This window comes from Sceloporus undulatus, chromosome 3 (genome assembly GCF_019175285.1).
Source record: "Sceloporus undulatus isolate JIND9_A2432 ecotype Alabama chromosome 3, SceUnd_v1.1, whole genome shotgun sequence".
Classification (NCBI taxonomy): Eukaryota; Metazoa; Chordata; class Lepidosauria; order Squamata; family Phrynosomatidae; genus Sceloporus; species Sceloporus undulatus.
This window is the reverse complement of record NC_056524.1, coordinates 149,365,508-149,383,085: the sequence shown is the minus strand read 5'-3', so window position 1 is coordinate 149,383,085 and position 17,578 is coordinate 149,365,508. Positions and strand designations below refer to the sequence as shown.

Genomic DNA, 17,578 nt, shown 5'->3' with positions numbered 1-17,578 from the left:
CTTTGTCTTCCAGGCCTGGCCTCTCTCCCCCTCAAGATGGTGGTTGGAGGAGGACTCTTTGTCTTCCAGGCCTGGCCTCTCTCCCCCTCAAGATGGTGGTTGGTGTGAATGTACAATGTGTAGAATGTAGGCTGTAAGCTAGAAAAGAAAAACCTGCATGTGGGGTGGTGGGAGAAGAGTGAACATCCAGTTTTCTGGTGTGACTGCCTGAAATCCTGAATAAAAGCACTCCTTTTAGGAAGTAAGGTACTCTAGTTTTTTCCCCCCTGCAGGTTCCATTTTATGTACACCTTCAACATCCCCATAGAGGAGGTATGCAGTCATCTACACTCTTGCCTGTTTCTTCTTAGATACAGAAAATCTCACTTAAAGTTCTCTGTGCAGCTTGTTTTAGAAATAAAGCAGACAAATGTGAAAAAATCCACTCTTCATTGGGGAGCAACGTGAAGAGGGCACATTTTAACAAACTCAAGTGTAGGTATTTCGTCTCCAATACACACTTGACATTGCAGAAAAATACCATGACATTGAGTCATGATATTTTTCCAGATGCCTTTATCTCTGGCGGTTTCCTTGTTCTTGCTACTGGTCAGAGCTCACCCTGGAGCCTTTTTCAAATGCAATGACTACATCCTCATAAGTATAGATGAAGGCAAAGCCGTACTTGAAGTTGCCTCATCCCCTCCATTTGCAGTTGGCGCTGGATCAGCAAAAAGAATTCCTTAGAACAGCAAAAGCCCTGTAAATGGGGCTGCCTTTGTCAGCGGATATATCCTGGCCCACCTTGGTTCTTATTTACTGTCCACTGCAAAAGCTTTAAATTAAGAACGAAGAGCTCTTCCACTCCTGGTTGAGAATTGTGCCTCTTTGCCTTAGCGGCATGAAGGATAAGTTTATCTCTGCATGGTCTGCCTGATCACTCTGCAGTCGGGTTAACACTTATTCCTGAATGGCTGTTGCAGGTCACTTCCATCTTCTTGGCAAAGTCAATAATCCATCTGATTTCAAGCTATTAAATTAAATAAGCTATTGAAATGTGAATATGTCAGATATAGCACATCACTATATCAAGCAATGCCTGGTTTTCCCTGGAAACAAAGTGAGCTCATAAAAGCAGAACTGAAGAGAAACTGCATCCCTTATTCACATTAACTGTCTGATTTGAGATGTGCAAAAGGCCCTCCGTTGTGTGAGATGCCTTCCGGTGTCAGAATATGGTGGACCTATGCTTTGAAACTAAACTGTTACTGATTAATTCTATTTTATTTTATTTTGACCACAGCATTTATTCTGGAAATATATGCACAGTACATAAATACCAAAGTCTTTAGGTTTATCCTGTAGGAATATGGAACTGAGTCGGGAGATTATCATGTTCAGGCATGAGCCATTACTAGGAAGTAGACAGAAATGAAGAAGGAAATTCTCCTGGTTGGGATTTCTTGCCCAGGATCTGTCACATTTTCCCCTTTATGTGAAGATCTTGGGCTTTCCTAAAATAAGATTAGTTTTGGTATGCTTCCAGCCATTGGTAGCACCAGCATGTATAATTTTTGAAAGTAAATGTGCTGACAATTTTCACCTGGTTTAGGCCCAGAAATAAGTTATGTGGGTTCAGTAGTATTCTCCACAAAAAAGAATACAGTTGGCCCTTCTTATAGACGTATTTTTTGTACATGGATTCAAGCATCCACGGTTTGAAAATGTTCAAAAAAGTATAAATTTCAAATATCAAATCTTGATTTTCCATTTTTTATAAGGGACACCATTTTGCAAAGTCATTATATTTAATGGGACTTGAGCATCCACGGATTTTGTTATCCACGGGGTATCTTGGAACCAAACACCAGCATATAACAAGGCTCCACTGTAATTGTCTGTTATTCCTAGTTTTCTTAAAGATAGCTCTGCAGCACCAGCCTCCTAACAAAGCACTGTGACATTTTTCTACCACCTTCTTTCTAGTGTACAGGTCACCGCCATTTTGACGCCCCTGTCACGTTCTAGGGGTGAGGCCGGTATGGACGCTGCATCCTCGGCCAACGCCTAGCACGTGATGGGAGCGGCGCAAAGGCCCGTTTAAATCGGGCCATAGCTACTTTTTCCTTGTGCTACTTTTCTAACAGTTTAGTGGCTGTAGTCATGAACATAGAGAGGTTCAGTGAGCAGTGGAACAAGGATGAGGGTATTCCTGCTAATCTTTCATAGCTGGACCCCTTGGAGTCTGTGGAAGGAAGATCTTAGATGTAACTTGGGCCCAAACAGACAGGCCAAAATAAAGCTGCTTCGGGCCACTTTGGAAGTGTGCTGTTTAAATGGCACGTGCATACTAAGAGGCCAGAAGCCACACCAAAGCCACACTCCAGGCCTAAGAGGCCTCTGTTCAGGATCTTGTGTCCCTCAGAATGTGGTGCGGTCTCCTTCCTTGGAAGTCTTTAAACTGAGGCTTGATGGCCATCTGTCAAGGATGCTTTGATTGTGATTTCCTGCATGGCAGAGGTGTTGGACTGGATGGCCTCTTCTGGTCTCTTCCAACTCTTCAAATCTATGATTCTGCATGGAAAGAACTATTTTGTGTAGAACTGCTAAGTAAAAAAATCAGGAGTGTCTCTCTCAATTCTTCCTGCCTCTCCCCTTCCCTCTCCATACTTTTCTAGGCTCTGCTGAACACGCAGAACAAATTGAGGACTTTAGTTCCCAATTTCACTTTCAACCTGGGATTCTCTGGGAAATTCTATCACACTGGTAAGATACGTTAATTTATTACATATGTCTTGTATATTGCTTAGAGCCAGATTAAAGAAGACACCATTCATGCAGTTAGCAGTTCTTTGAATGGATTTTTAAAAAATAAATAGCAGGTTAGGAAGGGGATATGGTTGGAACCCTGCAGCTGGAGGGTGGGGGAGATGGATAATCTTCTACTCCATGGTGCTTTCCTGGACAGATCACTACCTTGTACAATTTACAAGGGATCCTTTGACTTTTTTGGTGAGGGCACACTGTTTGCATAGTCTTCTGTAGAATACTGATGGATCCAAATGGTGTGTTGACCATTCTTGAATGTTTATAGTACACTGGTGTCATGGGGAACTTTTCTATCAAATAAAATTGTCATGTAAAAGGATTCTAGTTTGGATCAGACTACAGTGGGGACACAAAGAAAGCATCCCTTACCTTTCCATATCATGCTGTGGTACTATTAAATTTTGAAACCGTAGCTGCTGATTTGGATGGCTAATATTTCATATACTTTGATTCTTTTTTGACTGATGATATATCTGTTTCTTTTGATCTTCCCTTCCTCCCCCTGCCCATGTTCCTCCAGGTACCGATGAGGAAGATGAAGGGGATGACATGCTGCTAAAACACAGGAAGGAGTTCTGGTGGTTTCCTCATATGTGGAGTCACATGCAGCCACATCTTTTTCACAACGTCACTGTTTTGGCTGAGCAGATGAAGCTCAACAAACAGTTTGCTTTGGTAAAGAGCCAACTCATTGAGAGTGTTTCAGTCTACAAGTTTGACAAGTTTGACACTTGACTACTGGTGAATTACAATGCTTTCTTAATGGTCTTGTATCAAGCGAATAAGTTTTTGTAAAGCTTATCTGCCTCTTAGACTTCATAGGCAGTTAGCTGTTTACAAACCTAGCCTAAATGCATTGTGACATAATCCTCAACCCTTCCATCCAGTATTATCCCTCATGTTGTCACTTTCGATATGTGTCTTTAGATATAGCTACTTGTCATAATTTGTCCTTCTTTCATTCAACTCACTGCTAACAATGAAACAAATACACAGTTCTTAACATGTGTGCTCTTCTTCCAGGAGCATGGGATCCCCACAGACATGGGTTATGCAGTTGCCCCTCATCACTCAGGTGTTTATCCTATTCATGCACAGCTCTACGAGGCATGGAAAACTGTCTGGGGCATTCAGGTGACTAGCACAGAAGAATATCCTCACCTTCGTCCTGCCCGATACCGACGAGGGTTTATCCATAATGGGATCATGGTAAGATAATGAAGTGCCTGTTGATTTTCTGGGGAAAAGAACAAGCCAGTGAGGACTACAGAATAATTTGTGTTAGGGAGGAAATAATAGAAGTCAAGAGAGGCTGGTGGAATGGAGTGACCTAAAAGAGAGAATGGCCAGTGAGCTGTAATCCTTAATAAGAAAACTCTGCAGTAAAACATTTTGTTGCAGGTCCCATTTGTTTTATGTTAGCACTTAGTATTTATGTTAATTTACACATAAATAAATTTGGAGTATGTATATAAGTGTGTATGTGTATGGTTCATATTCATTTTCAGTCTCCTCCTTTCTAGTGATTTGGGAGGTCAATCCTCTGACCAAGTATTGTTAGTCACCACACACCCCAATGCAGATGTTTTCAGAGTAGGAGCCACTTACTTAATCCCTACAGAATTTGTGTTACTCTTAGCTCTTCCTTGACTTTTCCCACTTTTGGCTGCTTTTTAAGATTCTCAGCAAGAACCTACAGACGTCTCTAATTTTTCTTCTCCTTCTGGCTCATCCAGGTGTTACCTCGACAGACTTGTGGTCTTTTTACTCACACCATCTTCTATAATGAGTATCCTGGTGGTTCTAAGGAGCTGGACAAAAGTATCCGTGGTGGTGAACTATTCCTGACAGTACTCCTAAACCCAGTAAGTGCTGCAGTATTGATTCTCTTTGTGCTTCATGCTGTGAAGTATCCTGCATGGCACTCAGTCTTCCCTACGTCTAGTCCCCCTTCCCCACTGAAGGTACTAGCCTCTGAACCAAAGGATGTTTTTCTTGTCCTAGAGCAGCCCTAATTTTGAAAAAACTTGTATTTCGTTCTGAAAACAAATAACGTCAATATGAAGAGAAATATTCAGATTTGATCATAGGTATATAGTATCTAATCTCCAAACCTGTTGAGAACTAGAATTCCATAATGCAGCACATGTAGAAGACTTTCCCCTCCAAATGGAAGGCATTATTTCAGTGCCACTGGAGGTTCTGAGGCTTATATAAAAAAGAGGAAGGTAGGAAGAAAACAAAATGTAGCAGCATCTTTAAGACTGTACTACATCCAAAGAAGTGGGTTTACATCCATGAAAACTCATGCTGAAGTAAAACCCAGCTAGTCTTAAAGTTGCTCCCACATTTCTTCCCCTTTCCCCTCCTTTCCTCCTATTTATGATGCAAAAGACTAACAGGGCTACTACTTTGTAACCTGAAGCCTGAAATGAGACATGGATGTATGAACTCTGACCTCATCACATCACATGTTCTTTCCTGGAAGTCACTAAAATGTTTCATTAGTTGGATAGAAATGTTGGCCAGAAACAGATGGGCCAAATGACGCGGTTTCCCACTGCATTCAGGGTGTAGTATTTAGGTGATGCAAAGCCCAAACGCAGTGGGAAAACGTGCTGGACCTACTTCATCTGAAAAGAACCAGGCCTAAAAAGAGTGGTAAAATACCACTCCTTTTATCGGCCTGGTTCAAAATCGTGGCAGCGGCCTGAATCGGGACTGGGGATATGTGGTCACCATGACCCTGGTGCAGTTTTTTATTTTTTGCTTATCTGTTTCAGGTAATTATCTGTTTGAATTGGATGCTCTACTTTTGAGATTTTAGAGGGAGGCACTCCAGCTGGAGCATTATTAGACAACATTATTCTGTTGGGGATTTTATTGCTGCTGGCATTTTTATGGAAAGACTGAAGGATATAAATGCTACAATCAAATTAACAAAATGCAGTCATTCAGAGGACTACAGGTTATCCAGACAATCAGGCCCAGAACCTAGGCAGTGTGGGTAGTGGAGTTGTGCTGAATAGAGCATAGTGTAGGCCAGTGGTCCACAAACTGTGCTCTTTAAGGGATTTTGGACTTCGGTTCCCAGAATCCCAGACTGTTGGCCAACATGGCTGAGGCATCTGGGAGCTGAAGTCCAAAATCTCTTAAAGGGCACAGTTTGGAGACCACTGGTGTAGGCGGAAGCACCCGAGTGGCATTAGTTTGTTGGAACTCATAAATGCCCCCATCTTCTTCCTTTTTGTAGATCAGTATCTTCATGACACACCTATCCAATTATGGGAATGACCGGCTAGGACTTTACACTTTTGAAAGCCTTGTCAAATTTGTGCAGTGCTGGACCAACCTTCGTCTTCAAACGCTTCCACCCATCCAATTGGCCAAAAAGTATTTTGAGATATTTTCAGAGGAGAAGGATCCTCTCTGGCAGGTGAGAAGGAAAAATTATTTGTTGGTTGGTTGGTTGGTTGTATAAGCTAGGTACAGTATAAGGTAATAATAAATAGCAGGTTGGGAACACCACATAAAAACAGTCTTAATCATTAAAAACATATCATGATTTGGATTAGACAATAAGAAGCAGAATGTTTTTGCACAGAATATGATTCCGTTTTGAAAATTTAAGACCATTTTAAAATAGTTTTTTCCTGTCTGGCTAATGACAAATTTAAAGAGATAGGGTTATAACTCCAGGACATCTCTTGCAATATTGTTTTATTACTTGCAGGTCTCATCTTCTCCAGTCCCATAGTACATTTCCTACAGCCCCATCTGTTTCAATCCTTTTGTTTTTCTACTGTTTCCCCAACCCTGGGGTACACATTAAATTATAGTCAGCCCTCCTTATCCACAGATTTTTTATCCTCGGATTCAAGCATCCACATCTTGAAAATATTTAATATTTGTCCTCTCTATATGCGAGGGATCCATTCTGGACTCCCCCATGTATGGCAAAATGAGTGTGTGCTCAAGACCCATAGTTAATAATAAGGCGTGTGCTCATGGTGGCGTGTGGGGCGCACAACATGGGTATGCGCCTCATTACTTCTAATGTGTGTAAGCTCAAAGCCACAGAAGGCAAGCCCGTCTATGAGGAGGGCCAACTGTATATAAGAATTTCAATAGGGAAACCTTGATTTTGCTATTTTATATAAAGATACTGTACCATTTTACTCTGCCATTGTATGTAATAGGACTTGGAGCATTCACAGATTTTGGAATCCACAGGGGTGGCTGGAACTAAACCCCAAGGGCCACTGTATATTGACACTTCATCTAAATCCCCGAATAATGTCACTTAGTGGTGTCATGCAGATATTTAAAGGCATATGAGACAAGATGGACTCCTGCACTGTTGCACCATATAATCTCCAGAAGCAGTGTCAAAGTTTGTCAGCAAGAATCTATCTAATGCATATTACGATTTTACCTGATCTTTTGTTTGATTTATTATTTAATGTAGAATCCTTGTGATGACAAGCGACATAAGGACATCTGGTCTAAAGAGAAGACATGTGACCGGCTTCCCAAGTTCCTTATTGTTGGTCCTCAAAAAACTGGTAACATACTGACAATATTTATCGCCTTTTCGCTTTAGGGATTTCATTCTTGGTCAATTAGCATATCATTCATTTGAGGCCTTATCTTAGTTCAAGGGTAAGCAACCTACTGCCCTCCAGGTGTTTTTGGACTACAAATACCATAGTTCCTGTTCAGTGTGGGTAATCCTCAGGATTGTGGGAATTGTAATGAAAAAATATATGAAGAGCAAATGATTGCCTACCCCTGGATTAGTCCTTCTGGGTAGAGGCAATTGCAGCTGGGAGAGGCAATTCCAAGTTGTGAATTTACCGAAATCAGTTGTACCTCATCTTGAATTACTCTGTGTTTCCATCTAATTAGTAATCATCTCTAGTCCTGAGGTAAACTTGTATACTTTCAGTGGATAAGTGTGACAAGGGATTAGTGATGCTTTCTAAAGGTTGGATTAAATCTGGTTCTAAAGCATTGTATTTCTGGCCCCTTCACACTGCTACTCAAAAGTTATTTTAACTAATTCTATCTTTCACATATTCATGGATTTTCCATGTTTTAAAAAAAGAAGTAGTGGAGTAAATAGGAGTGTTACATATGATTATGATGCCTGGATGCCTTGTAAATCTCCCTGAATGAGTGAGGGCAATTGCACATTAAAAGCCTTCTCTGGAAGCATCCCTGACTTACCGCTTAGTTTCAGATCTTTCAACCTTTGCTGAAAGATTCCTTCTCACAGTTTAACTCATGTCTTGTCTGCCCCACTGATAATTGCCAGGATGTCTGTGACATTAGTGGTTGTCCTGGGACCTTGCCTTCCTCACAGGTTGAGCATAAATAAAAAGGAGACAACTTTGGACCACAGCAAACAGTTCCATGCACCAAGAAATGCTGTTGGCAGCCCCAGCCTGTGTTTCAGGTCTTTCTGTTCAGAGATTCCCAGTGTCATCTCAATGAACTCTTTTTGTTTTTATGTCTTGGTTTTAGGAACAACAGCTGTACATTTCTTTTTGTCCATGCACCCAGCTGTTACAAGCAACTTCCCAAGCCCTACCACCTATGAGGAGATCCAGTTCTTTAATGGACCCAACTATCACAAGGGAATTGATTGGTAAGTTCAAGACTTTTATGCAGCCTGGTTTTTTGTGCTCCGTTATTTATAATGTGCTTTGCTTTTTCCTGTGTATGTCTAATTCTAGCTGTTCAGACTCTGGACACCTATCAGAAAGCTTACACAGGAGAAAAAATATGACAGTGTTAGTCACAGGCATTCATTTTGTCAAGATGTTGAGATGATGTGGAGGGATATCTATGCAGGCGGGCCCCTCCTCTTCTTGGCCATGTGGCACTTGGGAACAAAGCATTCCAAAGTCCAGGAGATAAAATGTGAATTCTATTAACAATACAAAAAGATGTGTTTATTCCTTGCAAGGTCACAAGTGATCTGCACTAGCTTTAGAGTTTAGACTGTTGTTCTGTTAGCCTCTTTAAAATATTTTAAAGGAAGAGATTATTTGTTGTTGTGTGCTTTCAAGTCATTTCCAACCTATGGCAACCCTAAGGTGAACCTATCATAGAGTTTTCTTGGCATGATTTGTTCAGAGGTGGTTGGCCATTGCCTTCCACAGATGCTGAGAGCTTGTGACCTACCCAAGGTCGCCCAGCTGGTTTGATGGCTGAGTTGGAAATTGATACTTGGTCTCCAGAGTCATAAAAAGACATGGGAACTAATGGGTTTTTTAATGGTCTTACTTTAGGTAGCCCAGTTAAATCAACCTATAATAGCCATAATATTTAGCTTTCTGTCTGCAGCAAAGTAGGGTGTACTTGTCTAGTTGTTTTTCCCCATGAGGCAGACCCTCAAATTCGCATCAATAGAATTCATCATAGCTTCAGGTCTTGGCTAGTGGATCTAATAACACTCATAGTACTGCACTATGCATCCTTATAGGTATAGCAATGCCAAATTAGAGTAAAATACCATATAACTGTGTCAGTCACTGCTGAGGCTGCTGCACTGGGAATACTCGTACTATCATGTTGTATTGGCATTTGTCCTTTTTCATTCATCTTTGAGTGTTTCTGCCTTCATGTTCTCTTTGGCAGGGCAAGAAGTCAGAGGCTTTGAGCCTCTAGTCCCATCTGCTTTAGGCCTGCCTGCTCTGCGTTGTTATACATACCCTCTCATGTTTTGTCTTGCTTTTCTTTACACAATAGGTATATGGAGTTCTTTCCTATCCCTTCTAATGCCAGCACAGACTTCATGTTTGAGAAAAGTGCCAATTATTTTGACACTGAAGTGGTACCCAAGCGAAGTGCTGCTCTCCTTCCAAGGGCCAAAATCATTGCCATTTTGATTAACCCAGCAGATCGAGCCTACTCCTGGTATCAGGTAACTTCTTTGTGACTGGGGCTATGTAAGATAGGCATGGAGTTGTGGGGATAATAATTGATCCATTTTGTACATGTACGTGGTTTTAATTGTCTTGACATGTTTATTATGTTAGTTCAATATATTTTTAGAATTTAAATTATCTTTTACTTGTTTACATTTTAAATTGTTTAAACTGATTTACTTGGACACCACTCTGAGATCTTTGGCTACAGAGTGAGATGTAAATATTTTAATTAATAAATGTCAGTACTTGAGATTTGTATGTTTGTTGCCTGTATGAGTTGGAAAGAGCTATGTGTTCTCAATAGGTTACTTCAATATGTACTTACAGCATCAGCGTGCTCATAGTGACCCCGTAGCACTCAACTATACCTTCTACCAGATAATTTCTGCTGGGCCTCAAGCCCCTCCAGAACTGCACAACCTACAGAGCCGCTGTTTGAACCCTGGATTGTATTCCACACATTTGGAAAGGTGGTTGGCTTATTTTCCATCTGGACAGGTACATCAGCATTTTTGAAGTCCTTGTTTATAAAGAAAGAGGGAATGGGGCATTATGTGGATTATATAGTCAGCCCGCGCCATACGTGGGCTTCTCTTATGCAGCTTTCAGTTTACACTGAAGCTGCAGGAGAATTAAATGAATGGTGCATGCACCATTCCACTCATACTACTCATCATGGAAGGAGAAAACAAGCAAAAAACTTTGTTGTCCAGTAAATATAATCCAAGCTGCAATCTTCAAAGCACACTCGTCCCCCCACATTCACTGGGGTTAGGGGCACAGGACCGCCATGAATGTGGGGAAACTGCAGATAACAAAAACACTATATTTTTACCTGAGAGAATACTTCTCTAGGAATCTCTAGGTACTCTAGTGCAACTCTGTAGTCTGCATCTTCCAGACATTGATTATCGAATTGCGCTGCAGGAGGTACAAATGCCTAGTGAAGTGTTTTCTCTAAGAACCTCTAGGCCCTTCAATGCGACTTTTGGTTAAAGGTGACCATAGAGGTGCACTGTAGGACCTAGATATTCCTAGAGAGAACATATTAATAAAATCTGTGAATAATCAAATCCACAAAAGTTAAAGCTGCAAATGTGGAGGGATTGAGTGTATTTCCTTTGTCAGTCCATCTAAATCATATTGCTTTCCCGCTCAGCAAGAAATATCTAAGAGGCTTTCAGCACACAAAATACAGCATAGAATTTTATATGTTTTGAATTTGAATCTCAGTAGTATTACATGTGAGCTCTGCAAAGGTTCACTCGACCAAGGCCAGTTGGTTAAATCTGAAATCTTTGTTGTTTTTCCTTTTCTCCATTCATTCAGGTTTTGATTGTGGATGGACAAGAACTCCGACACAGCCCCTCCACCATCATGGAGAACATTCAGAAGTTTCTGGGGGTTACACCACTGTTTAATTATACCCAAGCACTCAAGTAAGGGCTGTCTGTTTGTCTGTATTTGCTTATATAGCCACATGAGGCATTTCAAGGCTGATGGCACTTTAATAGCTACTTTTCCTGTTTTGTGCTCCGGGGTGATTTGTGGTCTGGTTCAAAGAGAACCATGGTTTATTGGAGAATGAATAAGGCCGGCTGCTTCCTCTTCTTTTGGGAAGCAGCAATAGTGGGGGTGGCAGTGTTGCATGCATCTCAAGAAGTAGGCTCAAGTCTACAAAAGCTCATGCTACCAGCTCCTTTCTTTCATTTATTCTCAAAGGTGCTACAAGATCCCGTTGCATACTGATTTTTCAACCAAGCAGATGTGACTATATACATGGACATTACCTTATGGCTAATATAGAAATCAAATTGACTACATAATTGGAATCAGAAGATGGAGAAGCTCCATTCTCTGCAAAAACAAGACCAGGAGCAGATTGTGGCATGAGCAGAACTCATAATAGTTTTTTGTGGGTTTTTCGGGCTATGTGGCCATGTTCTAGCAGAGTTTCTTTCTGATGTTTCGCCAGCATCTGTGGCTGGCATCTTCAGAGAATGCTTTGCCTGGAAAAAATTGGGTGTATATATACTGTGTGAGCCTGGGAATGATTTCTGTAGTCTCGGCACTCCATCTGCTGGCCCAGTCAGCTTCTTCTCTGAATTAGGAAGATGCCTTATAATGTAGCTGACCGTTGATCCATCTAGCCTAGTAGATGTCAACTGTTACTAGCAGCAATCACCCTCCAGAGTTTTAGGCAGTACTCTTTCTTAATCATCCCTGGAGATCCCTGGTATTCCCTGATGACTTCTCCTCCCCAGCTGACCCCTGCTTAGTTTCCATGGCCAGGGCAGTAAAGCCAAATGGGAGAGCACTCATCGCCATTATTAGCAGCTCCTAGTTACAGGATTTATAGGGAGTCAGCATTAAGGCTGCACTTCCAGCCAAAACATCACTCCATCAAAATTATACCGGTGTTTATTCATGCGCTATCTGCAAACCTGGTAGTGTTGTTTCTGATTCCCTTTCAAAAAAAATTTTCAGTACAGCATATTATTCTAATTTTCTGCATAACTGAGGAGGAGAAACACGGACTAGTTTTATATGTTTCCCTAATGTGTGTTCATGTCCTGCTTCTACCTCTTCCCAATAACTCCTTTGCATTGAGGTCTTGCCTTAACATACCAGATGTTTAAAACAGATTTATCCATGTAATATTATCTCCTAACAATCTAAAGTTTGCAGCTATTCTTTTTACACCTTCCTTGCAACTAGATTTTGCCCCTACCCACATTAACCACTTCGAGGTACTTTCAAAGTAAGCTTGCAAACCAGGATTTCAAGGGAATCTCTTTTGCCTCATGTTCCCAAAGTGGCAATAATTGTCTTAAAGGTACTACACAAAATTAACAAAGTTATAATCACCTTCAACAGATGGATTAAATACATTAAAGGTAACACAAGACCCCTTGTATTTTGACTTAAGTGTACATACAACAAAACCATACTTAATGCCAATAAATGGAGGGGCACACATTACTTTGGTGGGGATCCCCCAAAGTAACCAAGTTACAAACCAGTGTGTAAAAGGAGCTCGCTGGAAAAGTAGCATAATAATTGCCAAACTAACAAATTGTATTTGTGGACAGAATGGCAGAATTCTATTGGAAAGTCATTGAGTTTACTAGCCAGAACACTCTAGCTTGAAGCTATGTATATACCATTATATAAACCAGACACACCTTTTCAGGTTTGATGAAGCAAAGGGATTTTGGTGCCAGGTGCTGGAAGGTGGGAAGACCAAGTGCCTGGGAAAGAGTAAAGGAAGAAAATATCCAGACATGGATTCCTCAGTGAGTAGCCAGATGGGGATTATTTTTTAACCTTGGGATTTGTCTTCACATTCTAATGGAGGGGAAAGTTATTCTCTTTTACTAATGTGTTTTTTCCCTTTATTTATTTAAAAAATAAGTTATCAATTAATATATTCGATTAAAAGATTACAATTAGCCTTACCATCTAAACATTGTGCAGAACACCTCTCCATAAATCCTGATGCTGTGAAGGTGAAAAATCCTCCAAGCAGGCATTAACATATTCAGTACAGGGAAGCCACGTTTCAGCAAAAAGAGCCTTATATAAGCAGCTGTTTTTTTCCACATTGTCAAGTTTTTCCATTAATCAAATATCCCATTGTCATCGCCAATTTCTATCACCCATTTTCTAATTCTTAGCAGTTTTCAGCCTCGCAGTAGTGAGAAGGCTATTAGTTCTTTATATCCCGATCCTTTATTGTCAGATGCAAAGATGGTCAGTAATGAGACTAATAATTCTCTTTTCTGTTTTCTCCTTTCTGGACTGCTGCAGTCTCGCATGTTCCTGACAGACTTTTACCGTGAGCACAACATGGAACTATCCAAGCTCCTGAGCAAGTTTGGGCAGCCACTTCCCACTTGGCTCCGAGAAGAACTGCAGAATTCTAGCTGGAGCTGAAGCCAAGGGCCCTGCCCCCAGTGTTATCAGACACATTGACGTGGGAGCCATGTTGGGTGGGAAGATACACATACACACACACAACACGTATTCTGCTGGCATCTCTTCTCAACAAAAGTTGAACCAGAGGATGGAGCAGAGAGTGTGCTGGCCTGAGTACAGACTGTGCACCTTGGAGTATTAATGGGTTTGTTATATTTGAAAGATATGCCATGAACAGTCGCATGCGGTATTGATGCCATCCTTACCCTCCACCCCAAAATTTGAGGACTGACTGACAAAGGAATCCTTGTGGTCTGTAATTCCCCCATAAAAGGAAGTCTGGAGGAAGCGCTGTAAATGACGAAAGCATGCAAATGTATAAAAGGCTACTACTGGGACATTTCTTACTAATGTCCAAAATACTCAGGAAGCTAGAAAGTGAATGTCTTAATATTGTAAGCTGAGTGCTCCTTGTATGTGGTTCGTGGGGTGATTTTTCCAGAGTTGGCAGTAATGGACAGCAGACTGCATATCCCTGATTGTAGCCCTAGTTGTCCCATTAAATCTATCCTAAGGTGGTGGGAAGGGGGAAGAATCATGTATGAGGAGGCATCAGGCACTTACATTCTCATGGGAGAGGTTCTACCTGTGACAGTAACAGATCAGATAAGTCACAGGCTATAAAAGGATAGTGTTCACTTTCAACTAATCACTGCAGAGGAGAAAGGGGGTTCCCTGTGTGCGATGCAGGCTGTTCTTTTGGTAATCCCTTACCATTAATTTTTTTAGCATGGCATGGAGATTATGAAATGAAAGACAATTCAGCATATACTGGCTCAAACCTCCCACTTGGCTCTAATGACTCCAACTTGCTCTTGGGATCCAATCCTGCCATTTCCTCATTGTAACCACTATCTATGTGAGTGGAAAACAGCAGAAACCCTGCCCATCCCTCCAAACATGCCTTATGTACAGTGGCAGCTGCTCAAAACAAGAAGTGCCCAGTTCACTGGAGGTTATGTTGCAGCCAATTCTAACTGGAAAATGCTGCAGGGCGATTCCTGTAACTCAATATGTCCATTCTAACTGGGAGAATAGTGACTTCAGCCAAGCTTATACATTGAGCCTTAGCTATTGTGCATTTTAATGGTAATTCACCATTATTTGTAAATATATAGTATGGACTATATAATATTTCATCCAATGTGTCCCCAAGCAGAGGGAGATGTTGTTTAACCAAAAATGGAACCAACAAATCTAAAACCCTGTGGCTGAAAAGAAAAAGCAAGTGCTGTGTTTGCTGCACTGGATTCATGTATAATATCATTCACATTGAATGATAATAAATTCTTGGCTCTTGCAGCTGAGCACAATGTCTAAATAAAGATTAGACGTAGCATTTGGAATCAATAAAGGTATTACTTTATTTCTTTTTCATTGCAGTTTTCAGTTATGCTGCCTCATTCCCAGATTTAAACAGAAGCCACCTGTGAACGTATGAACATAAGAAAGCTGTTTCTACATGGGGCTATAGAAGACTGGACTGTAGGTACTCAGATGATAGATACAGGTAATAACATGAAAGCTAGACATCTTCAAAAATAGTCAGGTCCACAAAGAAATGCCACACTGCAGAGAGAAGCCGATAGCTGACCAGAACCTACTCTAGGACACATATGTTGTTAAACCATCCACAGACATGATCGTACTATCATATTGAACCAAGTAAGTGGGAAACTATTGTGACAGAACTCCAAGGCAGGAGCTATAAGCCAAAGCATGTGAAAGGAAAACGTTTTTAATCTTTTATTGGAGGGTTAGAGTGGTTAGGCCTGATTTGACACAGTAAACCCAATAAGGCAGCAGATCCAAAAACCATTCATCTGAGATTTCTTAATACAGTAGTCCACTAAAGTGAGTCTTCTGAAATGTAGGGACTGTGGTCAGACTAAGTTCAAAAGAAAGCTATTTTATTTAACTTGTGCAAATAAAAATATATTTAAGGAACCCATTTCCAAAATGCCCACTTAAAATAGAGGTTGTACTAACACAGTGTAATGTTGTACTTAAGACAGTATTGTGTGCCTTAGCAAAATTTCTTTTTACTTTCAGTAACTGTAATCTCCCAGTGACAATATGTGTAATTTATTCCAGAGATTTAACAACAATGTTCTCATATGCAACAGTACAAACTGCCTTATACCAATTCAGACTATTGGTCAGTACAACCAATGCAATATTCTTCAAACTGTGTTCTCCAGTTATTTTGCCCTGTACATGGATTTCAGCCAGCGAGGACATTGGTTTATGCGATCAATAGTATGTATGCATGTGGAAGGGTGGTTTCTCAGTTGGACCTCATCATCACTTGTTGGAAGCTGAGCTATTCTTTTTTAAAAGCAAGAAATGGCACGCCTCTGGTGCAGAATGCTGTTACCAGATGTAGGATGATGACTTTACCATATTATAGAATGGATGACATCAGTATGCAAGTGTGGCTTCCAAAGGTGCCCTAAATCAGATGCCTATAATACCAGTCAGAAGTAATGGATGTTATACATGAAAATGGCTTCTGTTTTGTGCAACTGCTTAAAGGTGAAGGAGAAGGATTTCACTTGTAATCCATGCTAGACATGTCCTTGTATTTTGAAAAAGCCGGTCATTAATTATGTGCAAAATCACTTTTACAAGAGCATTCAGCAGCTGTTTGCACTGACAGAGCAGCATCCAGACATATACAAACTATTCTGGTAAGACAAACAGGTAATCTGCAGCACATATCATTACTGTGTAGTCCTCTTTGGCCCTCAACAGAGTAAAGCTCAAGGAGGAGTGAACAATACTGGTGGCACAACTCGTTGTTGTTGGAGAGGTATTTAACACCTATAACTTCCAGCCTGTGCAGAATGAAACAGTGTTCCTGACAAATCAACAGGACTATGAGATTAGCACAAGAAAACAGCACAAGAACACTGCTCAGTTTAGATACAGGAACCATCCAGCATACGATCTCATTATTTTAATACAATATGAGAGGCTGGTTCAGACTCAGTCATGCTTTGATTTGGCTCCGCATACATATACTTAAGCAATACCTTCACAATACTGTTTAATGTTTTCCATGGGTTTTCCAGGATATGTGGCTGCGTTCTGGAAGAATTATTCCTGACGTTCCGCCTGCATCTGTGGCTGGCATCTTGTGTATTTCACAACTTGGTTTGTTCTCTTTACTATGTACTATAAAGTGCAAGCACTGCCATCAAAATATTGTTTCCAAGGTTGTGATACCAGTAATCACTTCTTGACCAGTGTGGACTTCAGCTAAGCAAGTATACACTATTTTCTGCAAGTACACATAAATGAAATTATGCAGATCACTGAAGGGTTCTCCGTATTTCCTGGACAATTATTTGCTCTTTCCAAAGATTGCCTGGGCATGATGGAATAACATTTAATTGCACTTTCTTACATATATGTTAATTATACAGGCAGAAAGAGAGAGTGATGCAAATCTTTTTAAGTTTCACAGATGTAATAAATTGCTAATGCAAACAAAAAGTTACCAGAGAAGACAAAGATTTAGCTTGTTTGTTCTACCATACTAATATTGGATTCTGAGTAATACTTTTTACTCACAGCAAAGGAAAACTCCCAAGAAGCAGCCAGGAATACAGTCGTGTACTTACTATCTGTACATGCATTAGGCTGGGACAATATATCATGTTTGGTGTGGGGAAATTTACCTTTTCAAAAACTAAACACTGCACAGATCATAGCAAGCGAGATTCCTACAACAAAATAACCAAAACACAAGCCTTCAAAACTACTGAGAAAGAAACTCTTCATTTGGTTTAATATCTATCTGCTTGTGTGAATTAAGAAAGACATGTTTGGTTTCTTTTGCAGTTAGTTTT

General features: G+C 40.6%; 1 protein-coding gene across 6 annotated transcripts in view; it reads left to right on the top strand.

Moving 5' to 3' along the window:
• The window catches only part of NDST2 (N-deacetylase and N-sulfotransferase 2), a 109,459-nt gene extending 93,788 nt beyond the window's left edge, over window positions 1–15,671 (top strand). For 5 of the 6 annotated variants that reach the window (XM_042459700.1, XM_042459699.1, XM_042459701.1 and 2 more), the window contains 12 exons: window positions 2,658–2,745; window positions 3,329–3,483; window positions 3,832–4,017; window positions 4,545–4,673; window positions 6,062–6,244; window positions 7,277–7,373; window positions 8,335–8,458; window positions 9,565–9,739; window positions 10,074–10,244; window positions 11,076–11,185; window positions 12,940–13,042; window positions 13,557–15,671. In XM_042459700.1, coding sequence (XP_042315634.1) covers window positions 2,658–2,745; window positions 3,329–3,483; window positions 3,832–4,017; window positions 4,545–4,673; window positions 6,062–6,244; window positions 7,277–7,373; window positions 8,335–8,458; window positions 9,565–9,739; window positions 10,074–10,244; window positions 11,076–11,185; window positions 12,940–13,042; window positions 13,557–13,682 — 1,647 coding nt within the window. In that variant the 3' untranslated portion in view covers window positions 13,683–15,671. Of the gene's footprint in view, window positions 1–2,657; window positions 2,746–3,328; window positions 3,484–3,831; window positions 4,018–4,544; window positions 4,674–6,061; window positions 6,245–7,276; window positions 7,374–8,334; window positions 8,459–9,564; window positions 9,740–10,073; window positions 10,245–11,075; window positions 11,186–11,468; window positions 11,672–12,939; window positions 13,043–13,556 lie in introns of those variants that run through there. The other variant, XM_042459703.1, reaches the window with a different exon arrangement.
• Window positions 15,672–17,578: the final 1,907 nt, after the last annotated feature.